Raw genomic sequence first — 24,343 nt, forward strand, 5'->3', positions numbered from 1 at the left:
ACTCGAGGCTCCCAAGTGGGGCAGCAGTTTAAGGCACTGCATATCAGTGCAAGAGGTTCTTATCCAGGCTGTGTCACATCCGGCCGTGAATGGGGGTCCAATAGGGCGGAGCACAATTGGCCCAGCGTCGTCTGGGTATGGCCGTCATTGTAAACAGGAATTTGTTCTTTATTTAACTAGTGTGAGGTTCTGTGTTATGCACTATAGCCGTTACCATATCATATGTGTTTGAATATTATCTGCTGTTGGCTTGTGTGGGTGTATGTGTTATGCAACATAGCTGACTTGAGACATTGTTAACAGCTTCAGGGCCATGGGCCTTTCTCATGATGGAAAAATACAGAATAACATAAAAACAGGAACTGTGCAATGGGTTGCGGGGGACACATATAGAACGTAGTGTAGAGAACAAACAGTCTTTTGTTAGATAACAGGAGCCAGGTATGTGATAACTGTATCGAGAGTATGAGCGCACAGATATTCTACACAACAACGCCTGACCGCTGAAACGCCTGGGGGCTGGGTCCAGTTCGTGCGCCAACAATCAACGATAGGCTGGGTGAGTTTAAACCACGCCCAGTCTCTATTCTGTGACAGGCCAGCTCAGAAGCGGGACCTACTTCTGTCAGAGTATATTATAATAACTTTGTCAGGAACAAGTCAGTTCTCTGTTCTACCCTGCGTGGTGTTACAGCAGACCCCTATATACGAAAATTGCATTTACCACTTATTGCTTAACTAATAAAAAGTACATAGTATACAATCGGTGACTCAGTGTCATACTTGTTCTGATACCAGATTCGAATTGACGCAAACCTTAACACTAGGCAAGTCAGTTAAGGTTAAATAAAAAAGAAAATAAATAAACTCTGTTACACCTCCACATGGAAAAGCAGGTAATCTGGAGAGGCGTTGTTTTCAGAGGCGTTAGCCAGCACTTCCAAGTCTCTGGCTGTTGCTCGCCTGATTGCAGCCATACTAACAAACTGCCAGAAGAACTGGTCTACTGTAGCTACAGCATTTACCGGTTGTAAATCTCTCAAGTGTGTGTAGTTTAATTGTTTACTTTTCGGACCATTAGAGTCAGGCAAAAGCAATCAAGCACCGTGCTGTGACATTGATCATCCAATGATGTGTTAGATACCACCCACAGATGTTGATTGACACCTCCTCATTATCATATGGAGGAAGAAATAAAAAAATGGGTAAATATATATGAATGAATGTGTTAATAAATAATTAAATACATACAGATATGTGGATGCATTTTGGTCAGTATATTTGTATGTCCTTGCTCGTTTATTCATGTGCAGATGGGGTGGCAGGGTGGTTAGAGTGGTGGACTAGCAACCGGAAGGTTGCAAGTCTCAAACCCCCGAGCTGACAAGGTACAAATCTGTCGTTCTGCCTCTGAACAGGCAGTTAACCCACTGTTCCTAGGCCATCATTCAAAATAAGAATTTGTTCTTAACTGACTCGCCTAGTTAAATAAAGGTAAAATATTTTTTATTTATCTATCTACAGTTGTCGGAAGTTTACATACACTTAGGTTGGAGTCATTAAAACTTGTTTTTCAACCACTCCACAAATTTCTTGTTAACAAACTATAGTTTTGGCAAGTCGGTTGGGACATCTACTTTGTGCATGACACAAGTAATTTTTCCAACAATTGTTTACAGACATATTATTTCACTTATAATTCACTGTATCACAATTCCAGTGAGTCAGAAGTTTACATACACTAAGTTGACTGTGCCTTTAAACAGCTTGGAAAATTCCAGAAAATTATGTCATGGCTTTAGAAGCTTCTAATAGGCTAATTGACATCATTTGAGTCAATTGGAGGTGTATCTGTGGATGTATTTCAAGGCCTACCTTCAGTGCCTCTTTGCTTGACATCATTGGAAAATCAAAAGACATCAGCCAAGACCTCAGAAAAAAAATTGTAGACCTCCACATCCTTGGGAGCAATTTCCAAACGCCTGAAGGTACCACGTTCATCTTTACAAACAGTAGTACGCAAGTATAAACACCATGGGACCACGCATCCATCATGCCGCTCAGGAAGGAGACGCGTTCTGTCTCCTAGAGATGAACGTACTTGGGTGCAAAAAGTGCAAAGAACTGTTTGGCCATAATGACCATCGTTATGTTTGGAGGACAAATGCTTGCAAGCCGAAGAACACCATCCCAACTGTGAAGCACCAGGGTGGCAGCATCATGTTGTGGGGGTGCTTTGCTGCAGGAGGGACTGGTGCACTTCACAAAATAGATGGCACCATGAGAAAGGAAAATTATGTGGATATATTGAAGCAGCATCTCAAGACATCAGTCAGGAAGTTAAAGCTTGGTCGCAAATGGGTCTTCTAAATGGACAATGACCCCAAGCATACTTCCAAAGTTGTGGCAAAATGGCTTAAGGACAACGAAGTCAAGGTATTGGAGTGGCCATCACAAAGCCCTGACCTCAATCCCATAGACAATTTGTGGGCAGATCTGAAAAAGCATGTGCGAGCAAAGAGGCCTCCAAGCCTGACTGTTACACCAGCTCTGTCAGGAGGAATGGGCCAAAATTCACTCAACTTATTGTGGGAAGCTTGTAGAAGGCTACCTGACACATTTGACCCAACAATTTAAAGGCAATGCTATCAAATACTAATTGAGTGTACAGTATGTAAACTTCTGACCTACTGGGATGTGATTAAATAAATAAAAGCTGAAAGAAATCATTCTCTCTACTATTATTCTGACATTTCACATTCTTAAAATAAAGTGGTGATCCTAACTGACCTAAGACAGGGAATTTTTACTTGGATTAAATGTCAGGAATTGTGAAAAACTTAGTTTAAATGTATTTGGCTAAGGTGTATGTAAACTTATGACTTCAATTGTATGTGCTAACAGATTTGGTGGTATTTGAGCTATTGAATTCGGCACAACCTAAAATTGTCACTTTGGAGTCTGGACTATTGGTCACTGAAGAGATTCTTATGGCTTTCAAATCATCTCGACCGCAGACTTCCTCTTCCAATGCTTACCCAGGCAGGGATGTTCCATTCAGGGCCTGTTCGATCTGACATAGAGCAAGTCTTATCTTAAGCCATTCTCTCATGTGCAACGCAGGCGAAAAACTCCCAGTTTTTGGCTGAAAAAGTGTGCTGAGGCAGCTGTGAAAATCTTCACTGTTGAATCGTCTGGTTGGAAAATGTAACCCATTTGTCCTTCACTCGTATCAATCACACCAATAAAACAATCAGGTGCATCACAAAGAATGGCATCAATGTTTTTGTCATTGTGTTCCTGACAAGGACACAATACAGATAATTGGTCTAGGAGCTATGTTTTATGTAGTTTATCTCTCAAGGTTTCTTGTCGCTTGTGGTGTTCACAGGTCTTACTTATACTTGGGCAAACCTACCCTGGAAATGACTTTTTTCATTCTACTGGTGTTCACAAGCTGACTCCATAAAATCACTACATAATTTCCCAACTGTTTCAAATGTTCAAACACATTCAACAGTTCAATAAGGTCAATCAATCAACACATCAATCAACATTACATTTGTATTGCAAACATATACACCGCTCAAAAAAATAAAGGGAACACTTAAACAACACAATGTAACTCCAAATCAATCACACTTCTGTGAAATCACACTGTCCACTTAGGAAGCAACACTGATTGACAATACATTTCACATGCTGTTGTGCAAATGGAATAGACAACAGGTGGAAATTATAGGAAATTAGCAAGACACCCCCAATAAAGGAGTGGTTCTGCAGGTGGTGACCACAGACCACTTCTCAGTTCCTATGCTTCCTGGCTGATGTTTTGGTCACTTTTGAATGCTGGCGGTGCTTTCACTCTAGTGGTAGCATGAGACTGAGTCTACAACCCACACAAGTGGCTCAGGTAGTGCAGCTCATCCAGGATGGCACATCAATGTGAGCTGTGGCAAGAAGGTTTGCTGTGTCTGTCAGCGTAGTGTCCAGAGCATGGAGGCGCTACCAGAAGACAGGCCAGTACATCAGGAGACGTGGAGGAGGCCGTAGGAGGGCAACAACCCAGCAGCAGGACCGCTACCTCCGCCTTTGTGCAAGGAGGAGCAGGAGGAGCACTGCCAGAGCCCTGCAAAATGACCTCCAGCAGGCCACAAATGTGCATGTGTCTGCTCAAACGGTCAGTAACAGACTCCATGGGGGTGGTATGAGGGCCCGACGTCCACAGGTGGGGGTTGTGCTTACAGCCCAACACCGTGCAGGACGTTTGGCATTTGCCAGAGAACACCCAGATTGGCAAATTCGCCACTGGCGCCCTGTGCTCTTCACAGATGAAAGCAGGTTCACACTGAGCACATGTGACAGACGTGACAGTCTGGAGACGCCGTGGAGAACGTTCTGCTGCCTGCAACATCCTCCAGCATGACCGGTTTGGCGGTGGGTCAGTCATGGTGTGGGTTGGCATTTCTTTGGGGGGCCGCACAGCCCTCCATGTGCTCGCCAGAGGTAGCCTGACTGCCATTGGGTACCGAGATGAGATCCTCAGACCCCTTGTGAGACCATATGCTGGTGCGGTTGGCCCTGGGTTCCTCCGAATGCAAGACAATGCTAGACCTCATGTGGCTGGAGTGTGTCAGCAGTTCCTTCAAGAGGAAGGCATTGATGCTATTGACTGGCCTGCCCGTTCCCCAGACCTGAATCCAATTGAGCACATGTCTCACTCCATCCACCAATGCCACGTTGCACCACAGACTGTCCAGGAGTTGGCAGATGCTTTCGTCCAGGTCTGGGAGGAGATCCCTCAGGAGACCATCCGCCACCTCATCAGGAGCATGCCCAGGCATTGTAGGGAGGTCATACAGGCACGTGGAGGCCACACACACTACTGAGCCTCATTTTGACTTGTTTTAAGGACAATACATCAAAGTTGGATCAGCCTGTAGTGTGGTTTTCCACTTTAATTTTGAGTGTGACTCCAAATCCAGACCTCCATGGGTTGATAAATTTGATTTCCATTGATAATTGTTGTGTGATTTTGAAAAAAAAAGTATTTAATAATAATATTTCATTCATTCAGATCTAGGATGTGTTATTTTAGTGTTCCCTTTATTTTTTTGAGCAGTGTACTTTACTTCAAAGTAACAGCTGCACTATCATATTACATAAGCACTCACTCGATAGCTGAGAACATCCGGACAGGATGTCCATAAAAGGGCATAAACCCGTGACACTAAAAATAGATCATCAATCACTTTTTCACACATGCCGTCTACTGTATTCTCTCTATTGCGCTTTCAGAAAGAATTCATACCCCTTATTATATTATTCATACCCCTAAAATTGACCACATTTTGTTTACTTAAAGCCTGAATTTAAATTGCTATATTTTTTTTACAGAAATATCTTATTTACTTAAGTATTCACACCACTTTTCTATGACACTCCAAATTGAGCTCAGGTGCATCCAATATACTCTGATCATCTTTGAGATGTCACTAGAACTTGATTGGAGTCCACCTGTGGCCAATTCAATTGTTTTGACATGATTTAGAAAGAAACGCACCTGTCTATATAAGTTCCCACTGTTGATAGCGCATGTCAGAGCAGAAACTATACCATGAAGTCCAGGGAACTGTCCTGTGATCGACTAGATACAATTGTGAGGAGGAATATATCTGGGAATGGCTATAAAACTATTTCTATAGTGTTGAAAGTTTCCATGAGCACAGTGGTCTCCATCATTGGGAAATTAAAAAAATATGGAACTACCCAGACTCTGCATAGAGCTGGCTGTCCGACCAAACTGAGCGAGGTGACCAAGAACCAAATGCCCACTCTGATAGAACTACAGAGTTCCTTGGCTGAGATGGAAGAACCTGTCAGAAGGACGACAGTCTTTACAGCACTTCACCAATCTGGGTTTTATAGGAGAATAACCAGATGGAAGTCACACCTGAGAAAAAGGCACATGGCAGCACACCTGGAGTAAGCAAAAATGCATGTGAAAGACTCAGAGCATAAGGCTATGACTGGAGAAAACCAGGCACACACAGCCCATCACCTGTTGAACACCATCCCTACTGTGAAGCATGGTGGTGGCAGCATCATGCTATGGGGATGCTTTTCAGCGGCAAGGACACAGGCAAATCCTTGATGAGAACATACTTCAGAATGTAAATGACCTTAACTTGGTCACGGCCCCAGTCTAACAGGACAGTGACCCCAAGCATACAGCCAAAGCAATGCTGGAATGGCTTCAGAACAAGAATGTGAAAGTCCTTGAGTGGCCCAGCTGAAATCCAGCCTTGAATCCCATTTAAATTTGTGGAAATTCTTGAGGATTGCGGTTCACCGCCGCTCCCCATCTAACTTAACAGAGCTTGAGAAAATTTGCAGGGAAGAATGGGAGAAAAATCCACATCCATACCGTATGTGCAATGCTGATACAGATACACCCAAGACGACTCAAAATTGTAAAAGGTGCTTCTGCTGGGGCCGTGACTCTTGAGTATGAACAATTTATCGATATCAGATATTTCTAAAAAAGAACCATTTTAAAATCACAGCATATCTTTTGGCTGTCTTTTTGAGTTGGTGAATATAGGTTGGAATCTCATTGATCAACATATCAACCAACTATTACCCAATTATCCACGTGGAAATTACATGGTGTGCCCAGTGGGAAGGGATCACTTGTCACTGACTTATTTTGACATGAGGCAAGCAGAGAAGTGGGACCCACATTTGGAAAGTCTGATTTAATATAATTTATTTTGAACCTTTATTTGACTAGGCAAGTCAGTTAAGAACAAATTATTATTTACAATGATGGCCTACCCCAGCCAAACCCGGAAAATTGTGCGCCACCCTATGGGACTCTCAATCATGGCCGGATTCAAACCAGGGACTGTAGTGACACTTCTTCCACTGAGATGCAGTGCCTTATACCGCTGAGCCACTCGGGAGCCAGTAGATACAGTACAATAGTTTTAATATTTTGTCTCAAAAGGACCAATCCCCCAGACAAATGGGCAGACAAAGTTCAAATGTCATTTCATTCAATATTCTGGTTTCCAAAGGTCATGAGAGAACCGTTTCCAAAGATTTTTTGTATTGCATTATGTCAGACGGTGACTAGCTTGCTGGCTATCACTGGATGATGTATCAGGCTAGTCAGAGGCTTACTTTCAGGGGCTGGTAATATCACACTGGACATAAGATGGTTAAACGTATGGTCAAGTTTATTCTGAAGTTGTTTGTATAAAATGTACCATAAAAGGACAAAAACCTTTAAATGAATCTGAGCATATTCATCTCTGAGCATGTCACAATGAATGTTTGACAGAGAGCTCAGCCTATAGCCTTGCAGTTGTTGCTCTCCAGAGACCCTGCCACTCCTTTAACTGCTCTTCTTCTTCCACTCCACCCTCCATTCATTCCAGTCCAGTAGGGTTCGACTGGTCTGCCATCCAGCTACCTCCAGAGCTAGAAGAGATAAAGCACAAACAATGGTGACTGACCAGTGTTACAACATCCAGGGGTGTCAAATCAAATCAAATTTTATTTGTCACATACACATGGTTAGCAGATGTTAATGCGAGTGTAGCGAAATGCTTGTGCTTCTAGTTCCGACAATGCAGTAATAACGAACAAGTAATCTAACTAACAATTCCAAAAAAACTACTGTCTTATACACAGTGTAAGGGGATAAGGAATATGTACATAAGGATATATGAATGAGTGATGGTACAGAGCAGCATAGGCAAGATACAGTAGATGATATCGAGTACAGTATATACATATGATATGAGTATGTAAACCAAGTGGCATAGTTAAAGTGGCTAGTGATACATGTATTGCATAAGGATGCAGTCGATGATATAGAGTACAGTATCTACGTATGCATATGAGATGAATAATGTAGGGTAAGTAACATTATATAAGGTAGCATTGTTTAAAGTGGCTAGTGATATATTTACATCATTTCCCATCAATTCCCATTATTAAAGTGGCTGGAGTAGAGTCAGTGTCATTGACAGTGTGTTGGCAGTAGCCACTCAATGTTAGTGGTGGCTGTTTAACAGTCTGATGGCCTTGAGATAGAAGCTGTTTTTCAGTCTCTCGGTCCCAGCTTTGATGCACCTGTACTGACCTCACCTTCTGGATGACAGCGGGGTGAACAGGCAGTGGCTCGGGTGGTTGATGTCCTTGATTATCTTTATGGCCTTCCTCTAGCATCGGGTGGTGTAGGTGTCCTGGAGGGCAGGTAGTTTGCCCCCGGTGATGCGTTGTGCAGACCTCACTACCCTCTGGAGAGCCTTACGGTTGAGGGCGGTGCAGTTGCCATACCAGGCGGTGATACAGCCCGCCAGGATGCTCTCGATTGTGCATCTGTAGAAGTTTGTGAGTGCTTTTGGTGACAAGCCGAATTTCTTCAGCCTCCTGAGGTTGAAGAGGCGCTGCTGCGCCTTCCTCACGATGCTGTCTGTGTGAGTGGACCAATTCAGTTTGTCTGTGATGTGTATGCCGAGGAACTTAAAACTTGCTACCCTCTCCACTACTGTTCCATCGATGTGGATGGGGGTGTTCCCTCTGCTGTTTCCTGAAGTCCACAATCATCTCCTTAGTTTTGTTGACGTTGAGTGTGAGGTTATTTTCCTGACACCACACTCCGAGGGCCCTCACCTCCTCCCTGTAGGCCGTCTCGTCGTTGTTGGTAATCAAGCCTACCACTGTTGTGTCGTCCGCAAACTTGATGATTGAGTTGGAGGCGTGCGTGGCCACGCAGTCGTGGGTGAACAGGGAGTACAGGAGAGGGCTCAGAACGCACCCTTGTGGGGCCCCAGTGTTGAGGATCAGCGGGGAGGAGATGTTGTTGCCTACCCTCACCACCTGGGGGCGGCCCGTCAGGAAGTCCAGAACCCAGTTGCACAGGGCGGGGTCGAGACCCAGGGTCTCGAGCTTGATGACGAGCTTGGAGGGTACTATGGTGTTGAATGCCGAGCTGTAGTCGATGAACAGCATTCTCACATAGGTATTCCTCTTGTCCAGATGGGTTAGGGCAGTGTGCAGTGTGGTTGAGATTGCATCGTCTGTGGACCTATTTGGGCGGTAAGCAAATTGGAGTGGGTCAAGGGTGTCAGGTAGGGTGGAGGTGATATGGTCCTTGACTAGTCTCTCAAAGCACTTCATGATGACGGATGTGAGTGCTACGGGGCGGTAGTCGTTTAGCTCAGTTACCTTAGCTTTCTTGGGAACAGGAACAATGGTGGCCCTCTTGAAGCATGTGGGAACAGCAGACTGGTATAGGGATTGATTGAATATGTCCGTAAACACACCGGCCAGCTGGTCTGCGCATGCTCTGAGGGCGCGGCTGGGGATGCCGTCTGGGCCTGCAGCCTTGCGAGGGTTAACACGTTTAAATGTCTTACTCACTTCGGCTGCAGTGAAGGAGAGACCGCATGTTTTCGTTGCAGGCCGTGTCAGTGGCACTGTATTGTCCTCAAAGCGGGCAAAAAGTTATTTAGTCTGCCTGGGAGCAAGACATCCTGGTCCGTGACTGGGCTGGGTTTCTTCCTGTAGTCCGTGATTGACTGTAGACCCTGCCACATGCCTCTTGTGTCTGAGCCGTTGAATTGAGATTCTACTTTGTCTCTGTACTGGCGCTTAGCTTGTTTGATAGCCTTGCGGACGGAATAGCTGCACTGTTTGTATTCAGTCATGTTACCAGACACCTTGCCCTGATTAAAAGCAGTGGTTCGTGCCTTCAGTTTCACACGAATGCTGCCATCAATCCAAGGTTTCTGGTTAGGGAATGTTTTAATCGTTGCTATGGGAACGACATCTTCAACGCACGTTCTAATGAACTCGCACACCGAATCAGCGTATTCGTCAATGTTGTTGTCTGACGCAATACGAAACATCTCCCAGTCCACGTGATGGAAGCAGTCTTGGAGTGTGGAGTCAGCTTGGTCGGACCAGCGTTGGACAGACCTCAGCGTGGGAGCTTCTTGTTTTAGTTTCTGTCTGTAGGCAGGGATCAACAAAATGGAGTCGTGGTCAGCTTTTCCGAAAGGGGGCGGGGCAGGGCCTTATATGCGTCGCGGAAGTTAGAGTAACAATGATCCAGGGTCTTTCCACCCCTGGTTGCGCAATCGATATGCTGATAAAATTTAGGGAGTCTTGTTTTCAGATTAGCCTTGTTAAAATCCCCAGCTACAATGAATGCAGCCTCCGGATAAATCGTTTCCAGTTTGCAGAGAGTTAAATAAAGTTCGTTCAGAGCCATCGATGTGTCTGCTTGGGGGGGGATATATACGGCTGTGATTATATTCGAAGAGAATTCTCTTGGTAGATAATGCGGTCTACATTTGATTGTGAGGAATTCTAAATCAGGTGAACAGAAGGATTTGAGTTCCTGTATGTTTCTGTCATCACACCATGTCACTTTAGTCATAAGGCATACGCCCCCGCCCCTCTTCTTACCAGAAAGATGTTCGTTTCTGTCGGCGCGATGCGTGGAGAAACCCGCTGGCTGCACCGCTTCGGATAGCGTCTCTCCGGTTAGCCATGTTTCCGTGAAGCAGAGAACGTTGCAGTCTCTGATGTCCCTCTGGAATGCTACCCTTGCTCGGATTTCATCAACCTTGTTGTCAAGAGACTGGACATTGGCGAGAAGAATGCTAGGGAGTGGTGCACGATGTGCCCGTCTCCGGAGTCTGACCAGAAGACCGCTTCGTTTCCCTCTTTTTCTGAGTCGTTTTTTGGGTCGCTGCATATAATCCACTCCGTTACACTGGTTGTAAGGCAGAACACAGGATCCGCATCGCGAAAAACATATTCTTGGTCGTACTGATGGTGAGTTGACGCTGATCTTATATTCAGTAGTTCTTCTCGGCTGTATGTAATGAAACCTAAGATGACCTGGGGTACTAGTGTAAGAAATAACACGTAAAAAAACAAAAAACTGCATAGTTTCCTAGGAACGCGAAGCGAGGCGGCCATCTCTGTCGGCGCCGGAACAGTTGAGTATGGAGCTCAAGACCAAAAATGTAAATTAGACTCAAATCATTCCAATCCCGATTTAAAATGCAACAGCTGTTTAGCATATTGAGAGCTGGCTTTAGGACCATGTGGAGCATCGCTCGGAGAGAGGAGAGAAATCGAGACACCCCACTCCCAATTGTTTTCTGATTGGGGCAGGGCCACTCGTCTACTTATTGCCCCTGACGGGGCGGGAGCGGACAATAAGTAGACCAGAGACAGCTGTTCCTTCTCTTGCGTGAGCATGCCAGATATTATGGAGGAACCGCGAGCTCACATGGGTAAAGCCTGCTCATGTGAGAGAGGAAACGCCCACTTATACAGACAGGAACAGTGACCATTTTTTCTTCAATGGTTAACGGCCTGAGTAAACTCATAATTATCACTTTTAGAAAGCAGGGACAGTGCCAGTTTGCTTTGCCGGACAGCAATTTAGGCAGTGCGCTGAATGCTTTGAATTTGATGTTGGCATTTGAACGGTCTTATTTGATAGCCAGGAGATCATTGGGGGAGGTGGGGGAGCCCTCCTTTTTGGTGGCCGTTCAAAAACAAAAGCATTTATTGCCATTAAAATATGGGTCATGAAAGCTGTAGAGCTAATTTATATTTTCATTCATTCACCCAGTAGGCTAGAGCAAGTTTGGTTTCCTGGTTTTGGCCTTAAAAACAAACAATTGTAGGCTATAACAAATGTGCATTGTCATGCAGTGACAGAATGATTATTGAGATAATGTAAATCATTCATGATTACTTAGTTGGGCTAACTTTTTTCAACTTCTTGCTGTAGGTCAACTTCATCATCATGATCCTCTGCCTGCATCCTTAATCCCTACCTGTAGCCTACCTGCCTCTGGTATAATGCATTTCCACCACTCACTATCAGTCTTGCTTGTCCATCTTCCTGAATTAAAATGATATATTCTAACAATCTTGCTTGCAAAAGTTATTTAGCTATAGTGTGGATGTAGCACTTTTTAAATATGAGAACCCTGATAGTGATGTGTTGCATACACAGAGGATGCACTATCAGATGGAGACAAGCTGGCCTGGGGAACAAATGGAGCGAGCCGCCCCTTCGCTGGTTACGTGAACTCAGCAAAAAAAGAAACATCTCACTTTCAGTGGTATTTCAGTGGGGTTTATTTTCAGCAAACTTCATTGAATAATGTGTCCCTGAACAAGGGGGGGGGGCAAAATCAAAAGTAACAGTCGGTATCTGGTGTGGCCACCAGCTGCATTAAGTACTGCAGTGCATCTCCTCATGGACTGCACCAGATTTGCCAGTTCTTGCTGTGAGATGTTACCCCTCTCTTCCATCAAGGTCCATCAAGTTCCTGGACATTTCTGGGGGGAATGGCCCTAGCCCTCAGCCTCCGATCCAACAGGTTCAAGAAGTGCTAAATGGGATTGAGATCCAGGCTCTTCGCTGGCCATGGCAGAACACTGACATTCCTGTCTTGCCGGAAATCAGCCATACTGCTCGTTCTGTGCATGGTGGCATTGTCATGCTGGAGGGTCTTGTCAGGATGAGCCTGCAGGAAGGTTACCACATGAGGGAGGAGGATGTCTTCTCTGTAACGCACAGCGTTGAGATTGCCTGCAATGACAACAAGCTCAGTCCGATGATGCTGTGAAACACCGCCCCAGACCATGACGGACCCTCCACCTCAAAATCGATCCCACTCCAGAGTACAGGCATTGGTGTAACGCTCATTCCTTCGATGATAAACGCAAATCCGACCATCACCCCTGGTGAGACAAAACCGTGACTCGTCAGTGAAGAGCACTTTTAGCCAGTCCTGTCTGGTCCAGCGACGGTGGGTTTGTGCCCATAGACGACGTTGTTGCCGGTGATGTCTGGTGAGGACCCGCCTTACAACAGGCCTACAAGCCCTCAGTCCAGCCTCTCTCAGCCTATTGCGGACAGTCTGAGCACTGATGGAGGGATTGTGTGTTCCTGGTGTAACTCGGGCAGTTGTTGTTGCCATCCTGTACCTGTCCCGCAGGTGTGATGTTCGGATGTACCAGTCCTGTGCAGGTGTTGTTACACGTGGTCTGCCACTGCGAGGACGATCTCCCTGTAGCGCTGTCTTAGGTGTCTCACAGTACGGACATTGCAATTTATTGCCCTGGCCACATTTACAGTCCTCATGCCTCCTTGCGGCATGCCTAAGGCACGTTCACGCAGATGAGCAGGGACCCTGGGCATCTTTCTTTTGGTGTTTTTCAGAGTCAGTAGAAAGCCCTCTTTTAGTGTCCTAAGTTTTCATAACTGTGACCTTAATTGCCTGTAAGCTGTTATTGTCTTAACGACCGTTCCGCAGGAGCATGTTCATTAATTGTTTATGGCTCATTGAACAAGCATGGGAAACGGTGTTTAAACCCTTTACAATGAAGATCTGTGAAGTTATTTGGATTTTTACTAATTATCTTTAAAAGACAGGGTCCTGAAAAAGGGAAGTTTACATCAATATTTTCAGTGCCACATCGTTGGTTAATAGAATGTTTAAATACTCTGAGGCACCTTGTTGATAAAATGCCTCAATATTCGTTGAATGTTTTCCTTCCCTGGTGAATATTACAGAAATTATAAAATGAGCTTGGTGCACACATTATGCAGCGCAATAAGAAAAATTGTAGCGACTGGAAATATATAGGTTTCCTCTAGTGGCCAAAAGGCCATTTTAGCATGGGCAGCGCCATGAGGGCTTCCACCATTTTAATGTTGTCAACTGGATGGGACTTCCAACTTCATTGGCTGAGCCCTCCTGGTTACCGTGTTCGAGTCATGTCCTTCCGGGTCATCAGGAGGGATCAGCCAATAGTGAAGAAGAAAATTGACTACATCAAAATGGAGATTGCCTCAATGACGCTGCTCATATACGCTATGATGGCACATATAAAAGATGAAACTTCTATCTACAGTGGGGCAAAAAAGTATTTAGTCAGCCACCAATTGTGCAAGTTCTCCCACTTAAAAAGATGAGAGAGGCCTGTCATTTTCATCATAGGTACACTTCAACTATGACAGACAAAATGAGAAAAGAAATCCAGAAAATCACATTGAAGGATTTTTAATGAATTTATTAGCAAATTATGGTGGAAAATAAGTATTTGGTCACCTACAAACAAGCAAGATTCCTGGCTCTCACAGACCTGTAACTTCTTCTCTAAGAGGCTCCTCTGTCCTCCACTCGTTACCTGTATTAATGGCACCTGATTGAACTTGTTATCAGTATAAAAGACACCTGTCCACAACCTCAAACAGTCACACTCCAAACTCCACTATGGCCAAGACCAAAGAGCTGTCAAAGGACACCAGAAACAAAATTGTAGACCTGCACCAGGCTGGGAAGACTGAATCTGCAATAGGTAAGCAGCTTGGTTTGAAGAAATCAACTGTAGGAGCAATTATTAGGAAATGGAAGACATACAAGACCACTGATAATCTCCCTCGATCTGGGGCTCCACGCAAAATTTCAACCCGTGGGGTCAAAATGATCACAAGAACGGTGAGCCAAAATCCCAGAACCACGAGTGGGGACCTAGTGAATGACCTGCAGAGAGCTGCGACCAAAGTAACAAAGCCTACCATCAGTAACACACTACGCCGCCAGGGACTCAAATCCTGCAGTGCCAGACGTGTCCCCCTGCTTAAGCCAGTACATGTCCAGGCCCGTCTGAAGTTTGCTAGAGAGCATTTGGATGACCCAGAAGAAGATTGGGAGAATGTCATATGATCAGATGAAACCAAAATATAACTTTTTGGTAAAAACTCAACTCGTCGTGTTTGGAGGACAACGAATGCTGAGTTGCATCCAAAGAACACCATACCTACTGTGAAGCATGGGGGTGGAAACATCATGCTTTGGGGCTGTTTTTCTGCAAAGGGACCAGGACGACTGATCCGTGTAAAGGAAAGAATGAATGGGGCCATGTATCGTGAGATTTTGAGTGAAAACCTCCTTCCATCAGCAAGGGCATTGCAGATGAAACGTGGCTGGGTCTTTCAGCATGACAATGATCCCAAACACACCACCCGGGCAACGAAGGAGTGGCTTCGTAAGAAGCATTTCAAGGTCCTGGAGTGGCCTAGCCAGTCTCCAGATCTCAACCCCATAGAAAATCTTTGGAGGGAGTTGAAAGTCTGTGTTGCCCAGCAACAGCCCCAAAACATCACTGCTCTAGAGGAGATCTGCATGGAGGAATGGGCCAAAATACCAGCCAGCAACAGTGTGTGAAAACCTTGTGAAGACTTACAGAAAACGTTTGCCGTCTGTCATTGCCAACAAAGGGTATATAACGAAGTATTGAGATAAACTTTTGTTATTGACCAAATACTTATTTTCCACCATAATTTGCAAATAAATTCATTAAAAATCCTACAATGTGATTTTCTGGATTTTTTTCCCTCATTTTGTCTGTCATAGTTGAAGTGTACCTATGATAAACATTACAGGCCTCTCTCATCATTTTAAGTGGGAGAACTTGCACAATTGGTGGCTGACTAAATACTTTTTTGCCCCACTGTATCTCTATGGTATGATAAGGTGACATGTAAAGGGGCCTTAACTCCCTTTTTAAAAAGGCATGTGTAGATTTTCCATTTGTATTTCGTGATTTTGGACATTCTTTGGTCGAGTCATGCGTCCTTGTCAGTTGTAGGCCTAAGTAAGTCATTTTGTGTAGGCCTATGCTTTTTATTTCAATGCATGTTTATGATTTATCTGGCCGAGTTTACATTCACGGCCAGTTGTTTTATTCACCAGATACTAACCTTTATTTAACTAGGCAAGTCTTAAGAACAAATTCTTATTTACAATGACGGCCTACCAAAAGTCAAAAGCCTTCCTGTGGGGACGGGGCCTGGGATGAAAAATTATAATAATAATAAAATAAAAGAACATTGATATCGGCATTTGAAAATCGTCCTTGTTGTGACTTGTTAGCCTGTATTAAGCATCTATTTCATGTTCACTGTATGTGCTGTTCCACAAGTAAATGAGTCAATTTATGAAGTTGAGTAGTGGTTGACATTTTACACACCATTCCACAGACCTTTAAACACAATATTGAGGTGATAATTAATGGCTGGGATCATTTTTATTGGTTTTTGCTGTTCTCTAAATAGCATTTTAAACTGTGTAGAAATGCAGTAAATGAGCTTCAACTTCCAAACAATTCCTTGGGAGAGGGGCATACCCTAGGTTTAGCTGAACGGACGCCACTGACAACATCCACGGTGGGAGTAAACAGCTACTGACTGAGCACACCTTGTTACACTGAGCTTACCTTTGAGGAATGGCTGAAAAATTTGGTCCATAAGTTTATGACTCTCATGCACCAGCTCCCAATGATCTTGAGGGAAAGGGGAAAGGATAACATAGAGGAATAAGGGATAACAGAGTTATAACACAGCATTGACAAATACATTGGTTTAAACTGTCATGTAAAGATGATCATTAAAGGCTCACTGTTGCTGTGTGACATTGAGAGTTGTTTGAGAGCCCCCTCTAGTGGCGAGACAGGGTGTAACACAGTGCAGAGGCACACTGCTTGGCACACAGCCCTAATCTCATCACATACAGATGCATCTGGTCCCAAACAAACACACACAGAGCCTAAGGGATAGAAATAGCACATTCAATAACATTCAGATGACATACACCATCTATTAAAATGACATGATGTAATGTACACCCATCTAGAAACAACCCACGTCACAACTGAGTACAGCAGTTGGTGGGGGATTACTGAAAGATGTTATACACACCACGTTTGACTCCGATAAGGAAGGGCTTGTGGTTGTTTTTCATGGCCAAATTAAGGTCCTCTGACCTACAAAATGAAAGAAATTATATCATTGAACATGAACATCCAAATCTGAGCACACTCCACTTTCACACCAAACAGGCAGACACCAACTTACGTATAAATAAGTTCCCCTAGCCTTACTCCCAGTTTGATTGGAACTGTCCTCCTGAACTCTAAAAAAATAAACAGCAAAAAAGTATGTTAAAGCCATTGATAGTTGAAAGCCATAATGACCAACAAGCCATTTCATTGTTTATTATTCACTGAATGTCAGCCATACCCAAGAATACAGGCTCTTTAAGATTGGCCTCTAGTGGACCGAGGACCCGTCCATCTCTCAGGTATTGGTGGAGCACAATAGCAAGCCGAGCTTCGTTGAGTGTCTCCATGACAACTGAACGCACTGCTTTGTAATTTGCACAAAGGTGGAGGATGGTGAAAAGGAAGAAGAGGACGAACGTCAGCCTGAGGAGATGAGAAGGGATGGAAAACAGATCAATCTCCATCGAATAACCAATAGGTTAGCTATATAGAGCTGTCATGTCCTATCTCATACAGTGGCCGTGTAAGCAGTGCAATAGAGGACTCACAGTGGATTGTCAGTGACAAGAGGAATAAGGATCAGACTGACCAGCAGTCCAGCCAGATTCACTAAAGTCTCCTGTAAAGAACACATGAATTACAATAAGATCCTCATCTTAAAGCAGCAGTACAAGACAGGATAGTAAAAGCCATGGGTTAGTTACAGTATCTTATAGTATCATCAAGTAGAGAAATATGTATGGAGCACCTGGCTGCCATCTTTGGCAGAGATGTCTGCCATGTTGTCTCTGCGAGCTTGGTGAAGAGTCAAAGCAGCTCTGGTGGCCCCACCTGCAACCCCGACAATGGACTGACAAACACAGAGAGAGATCGAACAGTGTACATTTACATTTAACAGACGCTCTTATTCAGAGTGAATTACAATCAGTGCATTCAACCAAAGTAGGTAAAACAACCACATATTAGGAACATTGCAAGTAAAACCTTCAAAATAGCTAGTTGCTATCTTCAAAATCAATGCTAGTGAGAATATGGTATTCAGATTTACCTTGAATATTCCAGCAGAGCACACAATTAGAGTGAAGCATGTTGGGAAGTTAGGAGCCAGTATTTCCATGAACATGGCGATATCATTGAGAACATCAGCAACAAGCCTAAGGAAAACAGCACAAGTATTGACATACCCAATAATTCCATAACACACAATGAACACTCACTTTGGTGATGCTTGACATCCCTACCTCCATTTTTTGGCCTCAGAGTCCAGTTTATTCCTAAAACACAGAGAAAGACAACATTTGAAAAACAATATTGAAAATTACTAATAGTAGATTACAAAACAAATCAAAACTCACCCTTTAAGCCAGGCAAATAGGATTCTTCCCAGCATGCCTGTGCCATCTAAAATGTAGATTTTGTTTTTAAAAACCCCTTAACAGGAAAGAAGACAATAGTCTTATCACAGTCATTAACACTAACCTCGTAATAACCAGGTAATTGTTGCAGCAGCAACTGTTGCCTCTTGGTTTCCAACACCAACACCTCTTAAAGAGGCCTGGGTGGCAAGAGTACCTGAAAGAGAACTGGCGAAGGCCTGTGTGTGTGTCAGAGAGAGGGAGAGGGGGAGAGAGTGCAACAGAGTGTTAAAATGTACATAATAAATTTGACATTTAAAAATAATGGCACACATATCCACAAAACAACATCCTCTGTCTTTCTCACACAGACCTACCTGAAGAGTATCCCAAAATTGATACTGCAGGTAATCGCCACTGACACTCTCTGGATACCCTTGAGGCAAGAAGACACTCTAACAAGAGTAGATGAGATATGAGAGAGAGAGAGAGAGAGGACAATAAGAGAGAGAGAGAGATATGAGGGGGGGTTTAGGGACGGATTGAAATTTACAGTATGGGTACCTGGAGGAAAATGAGGGAGGGTCATGCCTTTTCAATTTCAGTCAAGGGGAGGGTTTAGTATTTTTTTAAATCTACTCCAGGGGTGGGTCATGCAATTTGTAATTGTTGACATTTCTATATTTCTCAGTGTTTTAGAATGAGTTGCTTACTAGGCTATATATCGATGTGTGCCCGATGCCTCCCCTCATTTCTGATTCTCCACTGGGCACGCAATATCAAGTGTGCTTAAAGGCTATTTAGTGTGGTCTCAATCAAATGATCCATAGCCTATATGTGCATGCTAGGAGAAGCACAGAGCAAAGTTATATTTCTAAGATAGCTGTTGGGATGGGGTAAATAAAACTAGGAAGCATTACACACTGCAATGGATATTCCAACCCTGAGCCCCAGCCTGCTCTGTTCTTGCTGACTAATGCCTAACCAATGGCTGTGCTGTGTAGGCCTACGGTGGCAGTTCAGGAGAGTCAAAGGCTTCTTCTGAATTTTTGGGGGATTGCGCACCGACTAGCCTATGTTCTGTTTAGGTTAAGAAGGAGAGGGTGAATATGAGAAGGAGGTATAGGAGGACAGACTCATGGTAGTGGCTGGAATGGAATAAAAGGAACGTATAAAACACATGGAAACCACGTTCAACTCCATTCTATTAATTCCATTCCAGCTATTACAATGAGCTCGTCCTACTATAGCTCCTCCCACCAGCCTCCACTGGTGTGAACAAGCTTCACAACTCAGCCTGAAACACCCTCCATTCACCTGTTATGGTGACAATAACACCCTCCATTCACCTGTTATGGTGACAATAACACCCTCCATTCACCTGTTATGGTGACAATAACACCCTCCATTCACCTGTTATGGTGACAATAACACCCTCCATTCACCTTTTATGGTGACAATAACACCCTCCATTCACCTTTTATGGTGACAATAACACCCTCCATTCACCTTTTATGGTGACAATAACACCCTCCATTCACCTTTTATGGTGACAATAACACCCTCCATTCACCTTTTATGGTGACAATAACACCCTTTATTTGCTGTATAATTTGGAACTATTGGCATTAGGCCACGGCATGCAAATATTTAGTTTATCAATAGATTATTAGGTTTATATGCCCTGCCTTGGTATAGGCTCTGGGATTAAATAGGCAATGATGTCGTGTTCCTATCGCAATACCATAGCCTACACATACTGTGAAATATTTGACCTAAACTACTGCCCTATTTAATGTGTTAGCAGTCATTTATGCTGTATCTGGAAAATAACTGTCAGTTTCTGAACGAGAAAACAATGGCACATTTTCGTGGACCTGTCAGCAGAACATTTTAATTCAACAATGTTTTACATGAACTTTTCCCCCAACCTAAATATGATAGAGAAACCGTGAATTCTGAAACATAGTAGGGCAGTCTACAAAAAAATGCAATTACAGTACTTACAGTAGGTACAGTTCTATTTCTTCTGTGTTTTTGTTTTACTTCACTTTTTAATGTATGTTTTATTGTACTACTGATATTTATTACTGCTAAAAAAGCATTTCACAGTAGGCTACTTATGCACATGAGAATACAAATTGAAACGCCATACATAGGCCTACTTCAATGTAAAAGATCAGCTATTCAATTCAACTGCATACCGGTATTATAAAACGCGCTGCCTATGATTTTGCAAAACTTGAAATACATATAGCCTATCTATATACAAGGCCACAAGGTCCAATTAAATGAGAGATGTGGATGATAATTTGTTGTATGGCTCCTTTGAGAATATGAACCCAGCACGTCCAGAAAAAGTGAGGAATATATTCTCCAAATATATTCCCTAAAAAAGGGAAAAAGATTCCTATATCTAATTATAAGATCTCTATGTCTAATTTTTAAAAATATAAACACATCTATTTTCATTCTTCTAACTAATGGTAAATGGTTGCATTCTTGTTCATATGTTTTCCTGTTTTTCGTTTTTTATGAAGCTTTTCATCATATCCTCCATTTGCACAAAATACTTCCTCGCAGTGGCGACCCATCGTTCAGGGCAGAGCCCCACCGGTTTAGCGCAACAACAAAAAAACAAGTCGACAATCTACTGGCAAATCCTTTTTAACCCTTGTCATATGAAGATAAATTATAGATAAATGTATAGGTGCTCATCGGCCATAAAGATTACACAACAAGTTGGAAATCGCAAATTCACCAATGAGTTGTTTGGAAGGAATCAGTGGCTAACTGCAAACACTGCAAAGCAACCACTAACATTAGTCTGCTATTCAATGGAGTGGCTGTGTGTTTTTTTCAGAGTTCCCACCATAAATCCAGAGAATGGCAGACTTTGATGACAAAGTTTGTTGACAAAATGTGCCCACAAAGGACCGCCGCACCACCTTCACAAGGTGATTCCAAAAATGTATTTTATGCTGCTGCATAAATGATGTAATATGCAAGGGAGATATGTACACTGTAGCTAAGAAAGTAATACTAAGTGTATGTTGTGTAGTAAGCTGTTAGTAGCCCATGTCATTCGTGGCCGGTGTGTGCTTGTTTGTACAGCTTTGACAGTGCTACTGATAGTAGTTGTGGCGCCTGGGTTGCACGTGCAACTTCAGCACACACAACATTCTACAATAGAATGCTGTTATTTGACATGTCAAATTAAAAGTTTATTTAATGCGTCGAAAAGTGTTATGACGTGTATCTTTTTTGACACGCAAAGACCCAAACGGCGTTCAATGTGCCTCACCCTAATAATTTGGTCTTTTTTCACCTCTTTATTTTGCCTACTGTTCTAACTTGGTGGTGCACATGTAGCCTATAACCTGTTTTGGAGAGATGTAATCATTGAATATTGCAAGAGCTTTCATTGTCTGGTTTATATGTCCCCTTTATTTACCCTACAGTTCTGACTTTTTGTACAGGGAGAACACTGTAAGAACGGCCCATGTTCTGAATTCTGCCGCTGTACATGTCAAAAGTGCTGAACAAATAGTTATATTAGCTACGTCCGTCGTTGCTCATTAATGTCTTAATCAAAATTACAGATTGCCTCTTATCCAGTCGTCATCCACTTATGCCATAGTTTGTACATCTAAATGCCATAGTTTGTACATCTAAATGCCATAGTTTGTACATCTAAATGCCATAGTTTGTACATCTAAATGCCATAGTTTGTACATCTAAATGCCATAGTTTGTACATCTAAATGCCATAGTTTGTACATCTAAATGCCATAGTTTGTACATCTAAATACCATAGTTTGTACATCTAAATTGTCAGTAGAAACCACATTTGTTTAAGCAAGTCAGCCATATCAGCTATGTTTTTTTAAAGGCAGTAAATTAGGCTGAATTAACTGTTTCGCTGCCAGACAAGGCTCCGCTGATAGCCAGGTGTAGCAGTGGTAAGGTGTTGGGACTCTGCTGTTGGGACAGCTTTATGTAGGCCCTAACAGTTTGTGGACACCGTTTGTTACTGTTATAGTGCAATTCATGTATTGTTTAGTGTTGTGTTGTGTAGTGGCTTTGCTGGCATGCATCCCAAATTTTTGTTTTTGCCCCACCAATAGATTTACATGCTAAAATCGCCACTGCTTACTTGGAATGCAATATATGTGTGTACACATGGTCTAAAGTTTGCGGAGAGGTGAGCACATTCTCACAATCAAGCTAAAAAAAAATGTAGATGCCAACTTTTGTGTGAAAAGTGGCACAAGCACATTTTGGGGTATTATTTTGTACTTATGAAAGGTTTATAAATTAGGCCCCTGGTCTGTCCCAAGAAGTGAGGGTAAACGGTAGGCATTTTCCCTGTTATCCAATTTATGTTTAATTATTTGGGGTATAGATGAGGGTCACTTGTTTTTTATCAAGCGTTCAGTGAGGGTTTAGGTCAAATATATTTTGCTGAAGAGGGCCAACCATTTTCACTTCAGAGATGTCCGATTTTCTCCATGTAACTTTTATTATAAATAACGTTCACTCCCTTAGCAGTTGTGAGACTATATTCAGTGAGCCTTTATCAAAATGCATTATAATGTAAAAAAAATGTCTCACTTTGAACACGCCAATGATGGTTTTTCCAGTCGTCCCACCGTTGCCACCTTCTCTTTCTCTCTCCATTACTCCATCCTTCAACTGATATTTCCATGACTCGAGGGAGCCATATCTCTCCGTTGCCACCTCTGGCATTTTCTCTTTCTCAATTCAATGAAACACCACCTGCACGGTTAGACAGATGTTTGTAAATAATATATTTAGTTATGCATTTTATGCAATAGTACTTTCTGCTGCATGTTCTCACTTACCAAAGCTTTACTTCCGTGTTTTCAGAAGCCACGTCAGCTGTACAAATTCTGTATTTTCTATTGGCTAAGGACTGAAACTGTCCCTGCAGTTTAGACCAATCCCGCGATTGCTTTGGGACAGCTTGATCCAGAAGTCACAGATAATTTTCCACAAGCTTCGAATTTAGCTTGTTTGGAGTATTTTTGTGTGTGTGTTTCTGTGTGTGTCAAACAAAATCAATAAAATTGTATTTGTCACATGTTTCGTAAAAAACAGGTGTAGACTGACAGTGAAATGCTTACTTACGGGTAATTTCCCAACAATGCAGAGTTAAAGATACAAAAATGGAAAAGTAACATTTAAAAAAGAATAACAATAATGAATAACAATAACTTAACTAAATACAAGAAGTACCAGTACTGAGTCAATGTGCAGTGGCACAAGGTAATTGAGGTAGCTACGGTATGTACATATAGGTGTAGGTGTAAAGTGACCAGGCAACATGATAGATAATAGACAGTAGCAGCAGTGTGTGTGTGTGTGTGTGTGTGTGTGTGTGTGAGTGAAAGTGTGTGTGGGAGTGTGTGGCGTCAGAATGCATGTGTGCAAGTGTTATGTGTGTCTGTGGACGAGTGTGTGTGTGCTTGAGTGACATCACTGTTGAGGAATGCAGTCTGGTAGTCCCCAAGTAGTGAAATAAATATTCCTTACCTCTGGGTCAGAGAACAGAGTAGTTTGGCGGAAGACTTGAAACAGGGTGTGCACGTTAACTTAGACTAGAGTAGCAAAACAGTTGACGTATAACAGAGACCTTGAGAGAGTGGGCATGTCTCAACACATAGTGATCCAATTACCTAAATCATTCTCACTTACGATGGACCAAAAATATTGGGAATTGTATGTGTGTGTATGAAACAAAGCGTGAATGAAAGGTGTGAGTTTAAAAGAGGGATACAGGGGGAGACAGACATGAATACAGTGTCATAAAGATACTATTAACATGTACAGAAGAGGATAAAGAAGAACAGAGTACATATGAAACCAAGCTGTTTGTTTTCTCTCAAGGCAAGGCATGTTTTGACTCACCCATGCAGGTTTTCAGGAATGTTGCACAGAGCGAGCAAGAGAGAGAGAGAGAGAGAAGATGAGCTAAGAGGCACTGTATTCCATAACATCATGATTGATAGAACAATAGAATGTGGAGAACCAACAAGTATGGTTGAAGTGGAGGTAGAGTGTAGTTAG

General features: G+C 43.0%; 1 protein-coding gene across 1 annotated transcript; it reads right to left on the reverse strand.

Moving 5' to 3' along the window:
- Window positions 1-7,223: 7,223 nt before the first annotated feature.
- rusf1 (RUS family member 1) lies at window positions 7,224-24,302 on the reverse strand. The gene is made up of 16 exons (XM_024433650.2): window positions 24,185-24,302; window positions 23,119-23,315; window positions 22,868-23,032; window positions 18,632-18,709; window positions 18,379-18,493; window positions 18,255-18,300; window positions 18,141-18,173; window positions 17,948-18,053; window positions 17,648-17,749; window positions 17,448-17,518; window positions 17,138-17,322; window positions 16,973-17,030; window positions 16,817-16,881; window positions 16,518-16,664; window positions 16,336-16,401; window positions 7,224-7,485 (listed from the first exon to the last, which is right to left on the reverse strand). Exons 3-16 carry the CDS (start codon window positions 23,000-23,002, stop codon window positions 7,400-7,402), a joined length of 1,293 nt encoding a protein of 430 aa, XP_024289418.2. The 5' UTR covers window positions 23,003-23,032; window positions 23,119-23,315; window positions 24,185-24,302; the 3' UTR covers window positions 7,224-7,399.
- Between the last annotated feature and the right edge of the window lie 41 nt (window positions 24,303-24,343).

This window comes from Oncorhynchus tshawytscha, linkage group LG27 (assembly GCF_018296145.1).
Source record: "Oncorhynchus tshawytscha isolate Ot180627B linkage group LG27, Otsh_v2.0, whole genome shotgun sequence".
NCBI lineage: Eukaryota > Metazoa > Chordata > Actinopteri > Salmoniformes > Salmonidae > Oncorhynchus > Oncorhynchus tshawytscha.